Source organism: Brachyistius frenatus, unplaced genomic scaffold (genome assembly GCF_029030835.1).
Source record: "Brachyistius frenatus isolate BFR_SWC_R1_liver_20210118 unplaced genomic scaffold, ASM2903083v1 Contig_5, whole genome shotgun sequence".
NCBI classification, from domain to species: domain Eukaryota; kingdom Metazoa; phylum Chordata; class Actinopteri; family Embiotocidae; genus Brachyistius; species Brachyistius frenatus.
The window spans coordinates 3,108,623-3,124,089 of record NW_027210604.1 but is presented as its reverse complement, the minus strand read 5'-3'; the positions used below and the strand labels follow the sequence as shown (position 1 = coordinate 3,124,089).

General features: G+C 46.6%; 2 protein-coding genes across 2 annotated transcripts in view; both read right to left on the bottom strand.

The window, feature by feature from the left end:
* skp1 (S-phase kinase-associated protein 1) overlaps positions 1–15,467 on the bottom strand; it is a 140,512-nt gene that overhangs the window by 906 nt on the left and 124,139 nt on the right. The window contains exons 2-5 of the mRNA XM_069717702.1: positions 1,623–1,737; positions 1,235–1,308; positions 850–993; positions 49–189 (exon numbers count right to left, since the gene is read on the bottom strand). Coding sequence (XP_069573803.1) covers positions 49–189; positions 850–993; positions 1,235–1,308; positions 1,623–1,719 — 456 coding nt within the window. The 5' untranslated portion in view covers positions 1,720–1,737. The remainder of the gene's footprint in view (positions 1–48; positions 190–849; positions 994–1,234; positions 1,309–1,622; positions 1,738–15,467) is intronic.
* On the bottom strand, positions 4,849–15,187 carry ppp2cab (protein phosphatase 2 catalytic subunit alpha b). Its single transcript, XM_069717561.1, has 7 exons — positions 14,895–15,187; positions 7,494–7,703; positions 7,167–7,340; positions 6,806–6,895; positions 6,362–6,523; positions 5,865–5,983; positions 4,849–5,741 (listed from the first exon to the last, which is right to left on the bottom strand). The coding sequence occupies exons 1-7, from the start codon at positions 14,994–14,996 to the stop codon at positions 5,669–5,671; spliced, it is 930 nt and encodes a 309-aa protein (XP_069573662.1). The 5' UTR covers positions 14,997–15,187; the 3' UTR covers positions 4,849–5,668.

The following is a 15,467-nucleotide window of genomic DNA, read 5'->3' as shown; positions in this document are numbered from 1 at the left end:
ACGCGTTCGTTCGTGCGCCTTTCTGACGGGACGGAGTCGCTCGCTTACCTGGGCTTCCTCCTCCTCTGTGAAATCGTTTTTGATGTTGAAAGTCTTCCTGATCTCCTCCGGGGTTTTGCCCTTGATCATGTTGGCCACCGTCTTGCAGGTGACGTCTAGCAGGCCTTTGATGTCCAAGTAGTTGGCGGCCTGAACGGAGGAAAGACAACGCGGCGGATGCTGAAGGGTGCTTCGCAGTAAATACAAACAAACAGCCTGGTTTTGAACAGTTAAAACTAAAAACGTTCCCAGTTTTTTGGGGTTTTTTTTTTTTACAGCAGCGGTTCCAGAGCCTCTCACCCAGTCTCCCGGCTGTTGCTAAGCAACACGTGTTTCTCGGTCGAACCCAATCGAGCCGCTCGGTGAGAGAAAAACAAGACGGCGGGACGGGGAGAGCCGGCGGGGGAAACATCCGCGGTGGTCGAGAGAGGGCGACAGAAGAGTCAACAAATCTAACTGTGGGACGCCAAAACCGTTTTCGGCGTCTGCGACTCCTCGTGGGTACGCGCCGACGGGTTCGACTTCGGATCGGCATCCGGAGAGAGACGGAGAGGGAGGCACGCGAGGGGTTTCGGTTCGGCCGCCAAAATAAAAACACAATTCCATTCCAGAAAGAAGTTAAAAAAAAAATAAATAAAAAAAAGCCTCGCGTATCTAAACGTGAACCGTTTACAATATACGGTCGTGGTTGAAGTTGAAGGGGAGCGACGGGGGGGAAACGGTTTATTTAAGATGAGCGTCGACCTTTTAAGGAAGCAATCGAGGCGAGAGCCGAAAGTCAAACGAGACGTCGGCGCAGACGGTATTTACCAGGATGAGTTCAAACAAGGTGCCTTGGTCCACTTTCAGGAACTCCTGGTCCCACACGGGAATGTCGTCCGTCCTCTTCTCCTTGTTCTCGTCGTCCTCGGGGGGAGGGGGGTCGTCTTTGTGATGAGTGCACCACTGAATCACCTGACGGGGGAGAGGGGGGGGGGGGGGGGGGGGGGACACCTGAGGTCAACCGAGGTGACTTGAATGTGCTCTGAGGTTTAAGCGCCTTATTAAAATGGCTGCCCTGCAACCCGTTTTTATAAAACTCTTCAAAAGAAAAACAATGTGGATTTAGGTTCAAGGTTTCCAACCATCGCAGGTGTGTGTGTGTGTGTGTGTGTGTGTGTGTGTGTGTGTGTGTGTGTGTGTGTGTCTTGTGTACCTTCTTGAGGATAGCAGCATTCACATTCGGGAGGGGAACCGGGTCATCGTCTCCTTCGTCGTCCATTCCCAAATCTGTGGGAGGAATCAACCGATAGCAGATCAGTCTGCAGTGTGTGTGTGTGTGTGTGTGTGTGTGTGTGTGTGTGTGTGTGTGTGTGTGTGTGTGTGTGTGTGTGTGTGTGTGTGTGTGTGTGTGTGTGTGTGGTAGGGTTTTTTTTTCCCACATTTTGGACTATATATATATATAACGAGGTGTATAAAACAAAAAAAATGCCCTGTCGGCCATAAAAACAATCATATTCATATATATATATATATATGAATATCTGATTGTGACTCTAAAGATGTGGTTGAACAGGTTGGTGATGATTTGAAGGAGTCGTTACCCTCCAACATGGTCTTGATGGTGACAGACTGTTTGGCGATCTCAACATCCACCTCGAAGATTTCCCCATCGGAGCTCTGTAGTTTTATCGTCGGCATTATCTGTGGAGAGAGGAGGTGGAGGAGGAGAGGTGGAGGTGGAGGAGGAGAGGTGGAGAGGTGGTGGAGGTGGAGGAGAGGTGGAGGAGGAGAGGTGGAGGTGGAGGAGAGGTGGAGGTGGTGGAGAGGTGTAGAGGAGGAGGAGGTGGAGGTGGTGGAGGAGAGATGGAGGTGGTGGTGGAGGAGGTGGAGAGGAGGAGGAGGAGAGGTGGTGGTGGAGAGGTGGAGGAGGAGAGGTGGAGGTGGTGGAGGAGGAGGAGAGGTGGTGGAGAGGTGGAGGAGAGGTGGTGGTGGAGGAGGAGAGGAGGAGAGGTGGTGGTGGAGGAGGTGGAGAGGAGGAGGAGGTGGAGGTGGAGGAGGAGAGGTGGAGGTGGAGGAGGAGAGGTGAAGGTGGAGGAGAGGTGGTGGTGGAGGAGGTGGAGGTGGTGGAGAGGTGGAGGAGGAGAGGTGGTGGAGGAGGTGGAGAGGAGGAGGAGGAGGTGGTGGAGAGGTGGTGGTGGAGGAGGAGAGGAGGAGGAGGAGAGGTGGTGGTGGAGCAGGTGGAGAGGTGGAGGAGGAGAGGAGGTGGTGGAGGTGGAGAGGAGGTGGAGGAGGAGGTGGTGGAGGAGGAGGAGGAGGTGGTGGAAGAGGTGGTGGTGGAGGAGGTGGAGGTGGAGAGGAGGAGGAGGTGGTGGAGAGGTGGAGGAGAGATGGAGGTGGAGGAGGAGGAGGTGGTGGAGGTGGAGAGGTGGAGGAAACACAGATTATGAACAAAACGTCGGGAGTTGTTGGATTAAAACCTGCCGGTTAGCGAACTTTAGCGCTTCTCGTTCTACGTCAGAGAGCAGACGAGCAGCTAAAACCGCACAAACGCGATGATAATAATAATAACAATAAATAATAATAACAGTCGGGAAGAAACGGCGAGTTTGTAAAAATGTAAAACTTCAATTCACGTTGTTGTTATTTTTTTTTTCTTGTACAACTCCCGAAGCTAACGTTAGCAACCCCCCCCCCGATGCTAACCATGCTAGCTGGCTCGCCGTTGATAACTGACAAAAGGGTGGAGGAGGGCGGAGGAGGGGGTTTGAATACATAAAACACATTTAAAAAAAAAAAAAAAAAGATGGCTTGTGTGTGTTTATTTACACCCCCCCCTAAAAAAAAAGAAAAAAAAGGGGGTGCATAGGAAGCTAAAAGCAGACGGCTAGCATTACCGTGCACAATGCTAGCATCTTAGCTTAGCTTTAGCAGCGAGGCCTCTTAGCAACCAACATCGAGCAAAAAAACAAAAAACAACAAACGTGGATACAAAATGAGAAAAAGCTTTTAAATTCTTCAGCACAGGATCTAAATATAAATCTAAATATATAAAGAAATAAAAATAAAAAACACTGCTTTCGGAAGGCTACGCACCGTCAATTGTTTTTTTTGTTGTTGTTGTTTGTTTAAACGCGGATCCAGAGGTTGAGTTTCCTCTGCAGGGCCTCGACAAGACGCGGAGGGTCCGACGGCGGCTGGAAGTCTGCGGACGAGGCGGCTGACGTAGAGGGTGACGTAGGAGGGTGACGTAGGTGGGGGGAGGAGGAGGAGGAGGAGGAGGGTGGGAGGCTCTGTTTATCTAACCCCGGTCTCCATTTATTTTATTTTATTTTTTTTATTTTTTTTTAAATATCAGCGTCTCAATTTTTGGGGCGGGGTTATTCAATAAAATTTTAAATGTTTAAAAAAAAATAGTATTCATTATTTTCGCCACAATCATTTATATTATGTAAAAAAAAAATTTAAAAAAAATTTATTAAGTGAGTTCTTGTGCAAAAAAAATAAAAAATAAAAAAATAAAGGCATTTCGGATCATTTCTATGAACTTTGTCTTCAGGACAGATACAGGAGATCATTCCTGCCCACTGCAATAAGACTGTACAATAACTCACCTCTGGCAAAATCCATCACAGTACAAATAACACTGTTGACTGTGTTCTTGGTTTGTTGTATATAATATATATATATATATATAATAATGTACTGTATATACTGTGCATTTTATATTCATATTTTTTTTACTGCTATTTACTGCAATTTTATTGCTTTTCTATTATTCTATTCTATTCTATTATTTTATTCTATTATTTCTATTATTATCTTATTGCTTCTGTATGCTGCTGTAGCGGAAAAAAAAATTCCCCTCGGGGATTAATAAAGTAAATACCTACCTATCTTAACTTTGTCTTGTTATTTTTATGGTGTTTAAAGTACGTCTGAAACTGAACTCTCTAATGTAGTAATCTAAGGTGCCACTGAGCGGCGCTGTCTTCCCTTTTATAAACTGTTTCTCCGGCACGTTATTATAAGCCTTGATTGAATATATATACACTTCATTCATTTCTAAATATTGCTTCATGCTTTTTTTTTTTTTTTTTTTTTTTTGTCACAAATAAATGTTCCAAAATGTTTGTTTAGATGTGAAGCAGCAAATTGCTTTAGGATGTTTACAGAATAGTAGGCACGCGCGTAATGACTTCAAATTTTGCATGTATTTTTGTTTGTGACCAATAACTGATATCATTGTTCTTAAATCGCTCGTGACGTTTTCAGTAGGAATTTTTGTTGTCGTTGTTCCCGTAACGTTCTTCTCAGACGTAGAACAGCGTTCTCGACAAACGTTTTAAAAACGTTTTGCGTTTACATTCTTTTAAATGTTTTTTCAGATCATGACTCTTAAAAATGTTTTAAGTAGAACTTCTTTGAATGTTAGTATTTTTGCTTTAAGCAACAGGCGGATATTTTCTGGTAACATTCCTAAAATGTTTGACAATACTTTTGGAGAATCTGTTAATTCGAGCTGGAAAACCACAAAAGGACTATTAATTAAGTCTTCAGTAAACTCCCTGTGATATCAATTGTGCCATAATCCTGCCAGAGTTTTGTGCAAACAAACCACCAACATATCTGTTATTCTTTAGGGTTGTTGTTTTGTTTTTTTTCCCATTTGTGTCCCTCATCGTTTACAGAACTTCTGGTATCACTTCAAAGCAAATGTTGACGCTGCTTGGTGAGGAACATAAAACTTACACTTGACACTTCCTGTCATCCATCGAGGCGAAACCTCCGGCAGTAGAAATCCGAAAGGAGGAAAACGGCACATTCGAATCAATAAGCCACCGTCATCTTTATTATTCAAATTATTTGGTTAATACAGACTCTGTAAGTTCAGAGGGAGTGAGTGAGTTGACGTGGATGAACACCATCATCTGTCCCATCATATACAACCAAGCGGGGTGACTGCATAAAGAAGGGTTTTCCTCAAAAGTTACACAGAACAAAGAAACTTTGTGTAAAACTTGCCTGATGGGGGCTTTATGTGTAACTTAAAAAAAAAAAAAAAAAAAATCGGAAAAATCAACAACAACAAAAAAAAGAAAGAAAGAAAAAAAGAACAACCCCAAACCATCTGTAGTGTGAAATCTTTTTCATCTTTTGACATATGTTACATTTCTTTAAATTTACAAAAGTGCAAAGAGATCGCGTTGGGATCTCGTGGATGTTAAGCCATGGCATGTGGGACTCGAACAGCCGCGTTTTGAAATGGCAAAAAAATTCAGTCTTGGGCCTTTTGTTGCCGTCAGTCCAGCTACGCGGGTACAAGGATAAGGAATTGAAACAGCACTGTTGTTTTTATATAGAGGGGGAGATTCTCAATACAAGTCCTCAGCAATGAATATTGTAATGATTATGGCACACACCTTTTTTTTTGGTCCATTCATAGACACAGACGTTGTTGTTGTTTTTTTTTTTGTTAAATGCTTTAAATAGGTCTTGTGTGGATATACAATGTGCACTGCTGTGTAGCGCCCACCCCCACCCCCCACCACCACAGCCTCCCACCCTCCCGCTCCTCTCTCATGTCAGTTGAAGGTCGTATATCATGGCAATGCTGGACTTGACTGTACAAGGGGTCGAAGGTCAGAGTTTACAGGAAGTAGTCGGGGGTGCGGCGGGTGACGTGAGGCTCCCCTCTGCGAGGCGCCGGGTCGAACTGCAAGCTGGCAAAGAAAAAGAGTAGGAAAAGGAAAAGGAAAAGAAAAAGAAGAAGTCATAAATGCTCATCCCGGTTAAGCAAATATTCTGCGCATAATTTGGGAGCGAAGTCCATTTTGCGTGCTTACAAGGAGTATTTGAGGGTGTCGTCCAGTTCCATGATGGCCGCCTGGTTGCCGCAGCGGTAGCAGTAGTTGGGAGCGCTAAATATTGTCACCACGTTCCTCTCGTGGCACCAGTTGTAACCCTGCAGGGGAAAAAGCAGACGCATTATTCACTGCACATGTATAATTCATGAAACAAAAACAAACACACACGCCAAAAAAAAAATGTGCTACCGCACTGAAAATCTAAAAACTTAACCTCCTCTTGAACTCAGAATGAAAGTGCGAGCTGGTGATGCGACAGTTGGTCCTGAACCAGCAATCGCTCAGAGCCGCTTTTGCTGTATTTAACTTGCGGATTGTGTAATCTGCAGTTGTGGCCGACTGACGTACACCCAAGTTTTTTTTCCGGGCTTAAACCTCCCTCGGCAGCAGACGTACAATTATGCAGATTAGGTCGCCTGCGTAGATAAACACACACACACACACACACACACACACACACACACACACACACACACCTCCATAACCAGCTGGTGGGCGCGAGACACCAGCGTCAGGCGGTTGGCGTGGTTGAACGTCTCGGAGATGTCCTGACCGAACGTGTAGCCGGCTCCTCGGGGAGAGATGCCCCAGCCGCCGCGGTCGTCGGGGTCGGACCACAGCAGGTCGCACATGGGACCCTGCGGGAGGGGGAGGGTGGGGGTGGGGGAGGGAGGGAGGGAGGGAGAGGGGGGGGGCGAAGAGGAGGTCAAAATCGGTGAACGGCCGCCGGCACGTTTTAGCTGCGAGTGTGCTCGGTGGCGGAGAAACGTTGGGGTGTTTAAAAGTCGTGATCACGTTACTCCCGCCGACGATTATGTTTCAAACGTTCGGTTCCCCTCCGATGTACCGAAGCTGTTGTTCCCGACCACGAGGCCGCGAGTAACTTTGCTTTCCGAAGGACGTCGAAACGCGGGCCTTACCTCGTGCGGCACTTCCTGCAAACGGTCCAGAGCCCGAATGTGATCCAATGTGTCTATGGACGGTGACAGGCCTCCGTGAAGGCAGAAAATCTGGGGGGGGGAGAGAGAGAGAGAGAGAGAGAGAGAGAGAGAGAGAGAGAGAGAGAGAGAGAGAGAGAGAGAGAGATCTGAGTACGGTACCACAGCTTCTGAATCGTTCACACCAAAACAAGATTTCCTTTCCTGATAAATGTTCTTCGTTTCATTTCGCGGGGGGGACGAGGGGGGGGACGAGAGACGGGAGAACGACGGTGAATTCGCTCGGAACGTCCACGTTCCAGTTTTTCCACCCGTGAAGCCGACCGACGTGCACCGTTCTCACCTGAGAGTCCACCAGGGCGGTGAGGGGGAGGTAATCGAACAGGTCGGTGAAATACTTCCAGACGTTGGCGTTTCCGTACTTCCTTAGGCACTCGTCGTAGAAGCCGTACACTTGCGTGATCTGTCTGCTCTCGTGGTTCCCTCGGAGGATTGTGATGCGCTCCCGGAAGCGTACCTGAAGCACCAGCAGAGAAACGTATCGGTATGTTCATTTCGGTTGTTGTTGTTGTTTTTTTCACCCCTTCTCAAAACGAGGGTTAAAATCGCGCTTTTTTTAAAAAAAAAACAAATTTAAAAGACACAAAAGACTTTGTAAATCGTGACTCACCTTAAGTGCAACTAGTAAACTGACGGTCTCTACGGAGTAGTAGCCTCTGTCCACGTAGTCCCCCATGAACAAGTAGTTTGTGTCTGGAGATTTCCCTCCGATCTTGAACAGCTCCATGAGGTCGTGGAACTGGCCGTGCACGTCGCCGCACACCGTCACCGGACATCTCACCTCCTGGACGTTGGACTCCTTCGTCAGGATCTCCTTCGCCTGGAGAGAAACAAAATAAAATATAATAATAATAATAATAATAATAATGGTAATTTAGCTGCTGTTTAAGGGCTTCAAAATGTGTAAAGTGAGAAATACCAAAACTGGAGGTGAGACGAACCAAAATGGGCTTAACACCCCCCCCAACCCCAACACCCTAACCTATCCAAAGATATAAGCCTCGACCCCGTGTGTGTGTGTGTGTGTGTGTGTGTGTGTGTGTGTGTGTGTGTGTGTGTGTGTGCGTGTGCGTGTGCGTGTGCGTGTGTGCGTCTTCAGTTTCCTGTGGGTCTGGTCGGGGAGGGCAGCTCTGATTTCCCAAAAATCTATTAGCGTGACGCTCCCGAAGCCAAAAACAGATCGCAGAGTGGTGCCTCGTGGTTTTTTTGTTTGGTTTTTTTTTGGACGAAACTGTCGCTGCCGTGGCAACACGACAGTCGGTCGGCCGCTCCGCTCAAAAGTAGCGCTGGGGGAACCGTTTTCCTTTTGGACGCGGTTCATTATTTTACCCAGAATTCCCGGTGAGGCGGTGTGACTCGGTGTGTGGCCCGCAGCTGGTGCTTCCAGAGGAACCGCTTGGGTTACTGCCGTCTCATTCAACGCAAACCGGGGGAAGTCACACGATGGCGATGCTCTAATTTTACGCGTGCGTTGTAAGTTTAGGGGAGTTTTAACTGTGTGGTCGGCTTCAAGAGGAGCATCTTTTTAAGTGAACAATCTTTCAATAAATTGCACTCAGCAGGTGCCTTATTATATATATATATATGCAGCCTTTAGTAGTAGTTTAGGCTTGACACAGTACGAAGACTAAATCCAGAGACCCACAACAAGGTCTATTCCTGGAGCCAGTCTGGCCGGTCTGATCCGGGGGTCGGTTGGCTGGATGAGCGCTTTTAAGAAGCTTTGGAGCAAACAAATCCGAGCCCTATGTTTTGAGCCAGATGACCACCAGACATGGAAGAAGGGTTATGAAAGCAAAAAAAAAAAAGGGAGCGATTGAGGTGAGGGTGTAAACAACCACATGTACGAGTTAGAATATCATCCATGACCGAAGGCTGAAGACCCGGAGTCGTTGCGTTCTGTCGGTTTCCTAAATTTGCCGAGTCACTCTTTGCACGCTCTTCTTGGTTCGGTTTGCGGTGGGAGGGCGGGGGGCGGAGGGCGCGCACGCCTCCTCCCGTCGAAAAACGCCTGGGATTTTGCCGGCGGCCCGTTTCGAGCAGCCCACCGTGTGCTGTTCCCTTTTAACAACGGGGCCCCAGGGAGAAAAAAAAGCGTGGCTGGAGGTGGAGCTGGCCCGTCACCAGCAGATGGGGGGGACGCAGAGAGAGAGACGGGCCCGGCTGCGACCGGGACGGGGCCCGCAGCGCTGCACAACGCTGACCTATATTATGCACCCCCGCCACGTGCCCACGCTGCCGTGTGGCAGGAGGCCTTTCGGTCACTGCGCGACAGATTGACCGGGGCTTCTGCCGCCAAAGCAACCGAGTCCGCTCGGCCGGGGAGAATATTCTCGATGTCTTTATCGAAAGTGGAGCCGCAGCGCAGTCGATTTCCCTCCCCCGTTTCTGCCGAGTCCCATTACTTTGAGGTGAAAAGAAATAGAAAGTAAACAACGACGAGATGAGTCGGTAAAAAAAACAACAACAACAAAAAAAAACGTGCACTTTAAGAGGGGTCGGGTCCACCTGTCTGGGATCCTCTCAGCCTTTTCTTTCCCTTTAGCTACAGTACCAGTGTCCTTAAATGCACCGTCCATTTAATACACTTTATACATTCTAAATAACTAAAATGACTGGTCATTATCTGGAAAACGGATACGGCAATGATGGAAAAGAAGACAAAAATAAAATGGTAGTAAAAGGTACTTACTGCCACTTTACAGTACTTTGAATGATAACAAATGTAATAATAGGGTAGATAATACATTTGAAATAGTAGAAACGTTTGTTACGGCCCTGACACTGACAAAACGGACGATTCAGTTCCTGCCCTGTTCCAAACAAACCTCTAATGCTCCTGCTGGAAAAGTCCTAACCTACTTTTATCTTATATTTAGACCATAAGAGGGGGAAAAAAAAAACCAAAAAAAGATACCAGACACCGGGTTCAAACATAAGACGACAACCTAATTCATCTAAAAGACAATATCTTTAAGTGCTTTTCCTTTTAGCAGGACATTCTCCACGGGTGAATCAATCTACGGCCTTCAGCTCTGTAACCTTACGCTACGCCGTATGAGTAATAATGATGTTCGGCGATGCATCAGATAGCACCTCCGCCTCCCGAAACCTGCTGAAGGAATACCCCCGATGAACTTAACGTGCACTTTGTGCGCGATCGGCGTGACAGACAGCGCTTGCGTTTTCTGTTCCACGTCGTGCCGAACGTCCGATTTGATTTCTCTCGCTTCAAACGTTCAATCTTCAGTGAAACCTCTTCGAGGTAGACCTTCGTTGTTGTCCTGAATACCCGACAAAACATTCACCGTCAGCATCGCCTCATCCTCCAGAAAAAAAAAGGAAAAAGAAAGTCTATATCCTTTACAAGATATCATTTTATGCTGATGTAATCGTGCCACGTAACAACAACAACAACAACAACAACAAAAATGCGGCAGAAAGCAATAAACACCCCGCGGGATTAGGTTCTCTCTTGATCAAATATTACATAAAACTGTTGGAAGTGAACCAACAACGATGTGACCTGCTGCTCCCGGCACCAAGATAAGCTTTTTTTTTTTTTTTCAGAACTCGCTATTTAAACTCGGATTTAGCGAAAAGCACCAAACGGTAGTGTGCGAGGGAGCCGTTTGTCCCGGAGACGGCGGGGAGCGGCGCACGCCGAGGACGCCGGTCCCGGCTGCTGCGAGTTGTAAAGGATGACATCAGAGCCTCCGTAATCACCTCGGCCCGAAGTCCGGACCGCACCCGTGTGCCTCGGGGGAGGCTCCGGCGGGGGAACCTCGGCCTCCCGATTGCAGCTCCGCCCGAGACGCCGCGTCGCCGACAAACGGCTCAGCCCGGCGTCGAGAAATGTGGTCAGCGTTTTCTCAGCTGCCGCAATATAATCCCATTAAAGTGAGTTAAATGCGGCCAAAAGGTTCCCCTGCAGACGCCTGGGCAAAACTTTACAACCGCACGTCATTCTGCCGACATCAGCACAATAACAACCGCTGTGGAAATCAACACCGGCCGGGCGACGGCAGACCGCGTCCGATTTTTGTCAGCGCTTCGTCCGCGGCAGACTCTGAATTGCCCGAGACGCGTTTTAACAACCTGTTGTGCAGGATCGGTCGCTCGGACGCGAGTTTCTGACATTAATATTGGACCCGTTACGTAATGAATTCACAATAGGAGGAAAACAAAACCACCCTTCGGAGCAGATCTCCTGACTGAAACTGTGACCTCAGCTGGCAAACAAAGCTCCACTTGCTGCCCTGCCTCGCTGCATCAAACTGGTTCCAGACCAAAAAAAAAAAAAAGGTCACGCAAAAGTCACCACATGATGAAAATTATTACACCATTCTGACGCATTTTAAGGTGGCGTCATATGAAATGAATGTTTGACGGGGGACCAAGAAGTCCGAATTGTCTACGTACCGGGCCTGGGTGCTCGGTAGACCCGGCAGCCTCGTCAGGGAAAGATAAGGCGTAAACATCACGGGGAAAATAACCTTCAAGACAAAAACCATGTCTGAAGGGTTATGTAACGCACAATAGGTTTATTTTTGAACAGTGGGGGAGTAAAAAAAAAAAAAAAAAAGGTCAGGAAAGGGATGAGTCTCTGCCTGAAGCACGTTACACACTTAATTACATTTTCTCTGTAATTGACAGGAACATGAAGCTCATTTCCAGTCAACCTAACGTCGTCTGGAGTCGCTTCATTTAAACAACATTAAAAGCTCAGGGACGAACTCGCGATCCTGTCAACGGTATTTGGAAAACGCAACCGAGGCCTCGAACAAAAAACAAAACAAAAAAAATGGAGACAACTGCAGTGCTGGAAAGTGAAAAATCGGCACTGATTATGATAAACAAGACAAAGCGCTGCCGGCTGCCTCCTCCCTGCCCACTTGAGAGAACCTGTGCTGTGTTCAGCCTCTCTCGGAGAGAGCTGGAAAGCAGACGTGAAAAGACAAGAGGACCGATTACGCTGCACATCTCATTCCTCCGCACCCCCATACCATCCCCAAACAGAGATGGCCGCCCTCTGAGTCACAGCGAACACTTTTATCCTGAGTCACACACTCTTAGCAACAAAGGCTTTCATAGTGGTAGTGATGCAACCTCGCCAGCAGTCATATCCTGTGCTATTTTTACATGGGGGAGGGTGTTGTGTGGGTGCATTCTGCTGAGGATATTAACAGAAACAGGGAGGGGGGATGGATGGATGGATGGGTGGGTGGGTGGATGGGTGGAGCAGCTGTGTCAATAGTACCGGGGGAGGAAATTAAGAGTTTTCCTTTTCCCCCCCTCGGCTACTCTTATGGCGTCCTTGCAGCATCAGTGAGGAAACGGGAAATAGAAACACAACTTTATTTGTGAAGTTCTTGTTTCTTCTACAAGTTCCTTGAACAGATGTCTATAAAAAAAATTAATAATAATAAAAGTTCAAAGGGTCACCACTGCAGCGATTTGTCAAAAGCATAGTAGCTGAAGAGGTCAAAAATGTAAGTTCAACTCCAAAGGAAAACAAAACAAACAAAAAAAGGTCATCCTTATGCATTATGGACCACCACCACCCCCACACTCCTACAGAGAACATCCAGTCCCATGTTAGGATCTTGACCCGCTGTGTACCTCGGATAAATAATGCATTTACAACTACTGGGACTGACCACATCAGAGCCGAACAAAAAGGAAAACAAATGCCAACAAGCCACTGGAGGATATTGCGCCCCTTAACCTTCAGTCCACACAGCTCTCCAAACATGGTGGAGAGGAGCGCGTTTCTGTCCTTTTAAAGAGCTGAGAGGGATACAGCTGCTCAGATCTGCTAAATGGCAATGAAGAACATCTGTCCAAATTTAGCCTCCATTATGAGGGCTGAGCCAAACAAGCAAATCTGAATTTTAAAAGAAGAAGAAAAAAAAAAAAAGAATACCAGAAAACTAAAGTACCATAATCTGGTGTGAAGTTTTGGTTTCAGTAAGGATTTCAGACACTAATAACGCCCTGCAATGAGAAACAGAGATGTCAATTCTCCAACTGGGCAGGCATGAAAACGGAGCGGGCCGCAGGGCGACGGCAATAGATGCTTTGGGGTGAGGGTTGTAGAACTTTCTGGAAAACTTGAATTCTCAATTAGATTAAAAAAAAAATAAAAAAAAAAAAAAACTGTTTTGAAGTCTGAGGGTGAAATGGTCCTTTCAGCCCCAGACATCTAGAGCTGGAAATCCGCACAGAGGATGTTGGGGAGAGGATTGAGGTTAAGCTGCAGCTCAGACCACCGACGTGTTGAGAATCAGCTGGCCCGTTGTCAGCCGCAGCAGAAGTAAATGTCCACGTTGCGCACTCAGCGGGACGTACAATAATTACAGCAGTTAACCGACCGAAACGGTCAAAGTTACACTTGTGCTGACAACATGTCTGTGGCCGCCGCAACGGCAGCATCAGGGGGAGGAAATTAACACCAAACAACCCTTCAGTTCATTTTCAGTCTCCGTGTTATTCGCTCGCATCATGGCCGCTGACATTTCCCTGGACGGGTGCAAATTGACGCGACGTCCACTTAACGTCCCGAAGAAGTCGACAAGAAACTTAGAGCAGATGACTAATGAGCGACTAGAAGTGCAATGTGCCACTCGCACGATGCATTTTACACCCGTTAAGTCATGTTGTAGTTTGAAAATGGACTACTCAGCTGCCTGGTAAACGGGTCGCCCTCACTACTTATTGACCTCAGGGGTAAATGAGAAGCTAGATGAGGGTCAGAGGTCGCGGATAAATTGCAACTCTCCGGACTACCTGCGAGGATTAATCTGCAACGTAGGCTGAGCTGGCGGTTTATTAGCACGCTGAAATATGTTAAGTCTAACAGTCCTGAAATAAATCCTCCCTTAATGGAGAGGGTTTTTTTTTTTTTTCTGGTGAGTGTCTTAGAAAAGTGTTGATGGTTGTTGTTGTTGTTTTTTGGAAGCTGTGGCGCATGTTGCTGTTGAACCGTCGTGGATTATACAACAATTCATCAGAACAACTATTCTGGCAATCGATTAATCCTTTTGAAAAAAAAATGCTGAAAATTCTGATTTCAGCTTCTTAGATGTGAATATTTTCTGTTTTTTGTTTTTTTTTAATCTTCCATGATAAAAAACCCAACTAAACTTTTGGTTTTGGACTTGATTGGGACAAAACAAAACGCTTTTTGACAGCACTGACTGCCATTTTTCACCACTTTCAGACATTTAAAAAAAAAGACCAACAACCTAATTGATTAATTGGGTCAAAAATGAAAAGGAGCAATTTATTGCAGCCATTTCTTCTGTCGTGTCGTTCAGCCTAACCCCTTATTTATATATATATATATATATAAAAAAGGACAAAATAATAGAAACACCAGTCAGCATTAACGCAGTACAGTTACACAAACTTCTGGCCTCCGGAAATGACCACAGAGTTGACTCAACACTTTTTGAAGAACAAAAACTCGACTTGAAACTTTTTTCGTGAAGGGAGGAGGATTTTTGTTGCAGGAGGATTTTGGCGCATTCAAATAGCTTCGAGGTTATCTTCCCAAAAGTGTTCCCAAATTTGCACCCGTATTTTCCCCTCGAGTATAACGAGGCATAATGCGGCTGAAGCGATGGAGCCGACTCCCGGCGGAGAGACGCTGCAGCCCCGCTGAATTCCCAGTAAATGGTTTTCGTCCTCCCGCCCGGCTGCTTTAAAAAAAACCAAAACAAACAACAACAAAAAAACTCAAACAAGTGTCTGTAATTCACTTGTTTGCCGACATTTTTTTTTTTAAGACAACAAGCAGTCGCTCATCTGTGTTTGGGAAGAAGTGGCTGACTGTCAAATACGCGCACCGCGTAAATGAAAATGTACACTACCGGACGCCATTTTAAGAATGTCTGGAAAGGCGGCGGCGGCGGTGGTGGAGGAGGAGGAGGAGGTGGTGGTGGTGGGTGGAGGAGAAGAAGAAGAAGAAGACGCTGGCAGTTGAAAGTTTAAAAAAAAAATGTCTCACCTTTTCGCAGAGCGATTTCACTTGTCCCTCAGACAGCTGCTTGCACTCGTTGAGCTGCTCGATCCACAGGTCCAGCTCTTTCGTAAACGCCTTTTCGTCCATGGCGGTTGTTTGTTTGTTTGTTTGTTTTTGGAGGGGGAGGAGGAGGGGAGGGTGGGGTCGCCGCTGTTGTAGCTTTTGCCGACACGTTTAGCTGTTTTTTTTGTTTTGTTTTGTTTGTTTGTTTCAGGAGTCTCTTTGTTTCCCGGTCTCTCTCTTTTTTTTCTCCCCCACCCGCCGGAGTTTACAGACGCGTGTTCCTCCGGCTGCCGGATCGCTATGATTGAAGCTGAAGGAGGGAGAGACGTCAGTCGGTGAGCCGCCCCGGAAAGGACTTCTTGTCACAAGCACATCCGGTTGTGACCTTCGAAATAAAAGCATGAACGCTGACGAGAGACACCAAAACAAATTGTAAAAAAAAAAAAAAAAAATATGTTTCTATGCTGCTGTGATGATTAAATTTCCCCAGAAATTCCCCCCGTTAATAAAGTCTAAATCTAATTAAGTGATAAACCTTTTTTTTTTTTTTTTTTT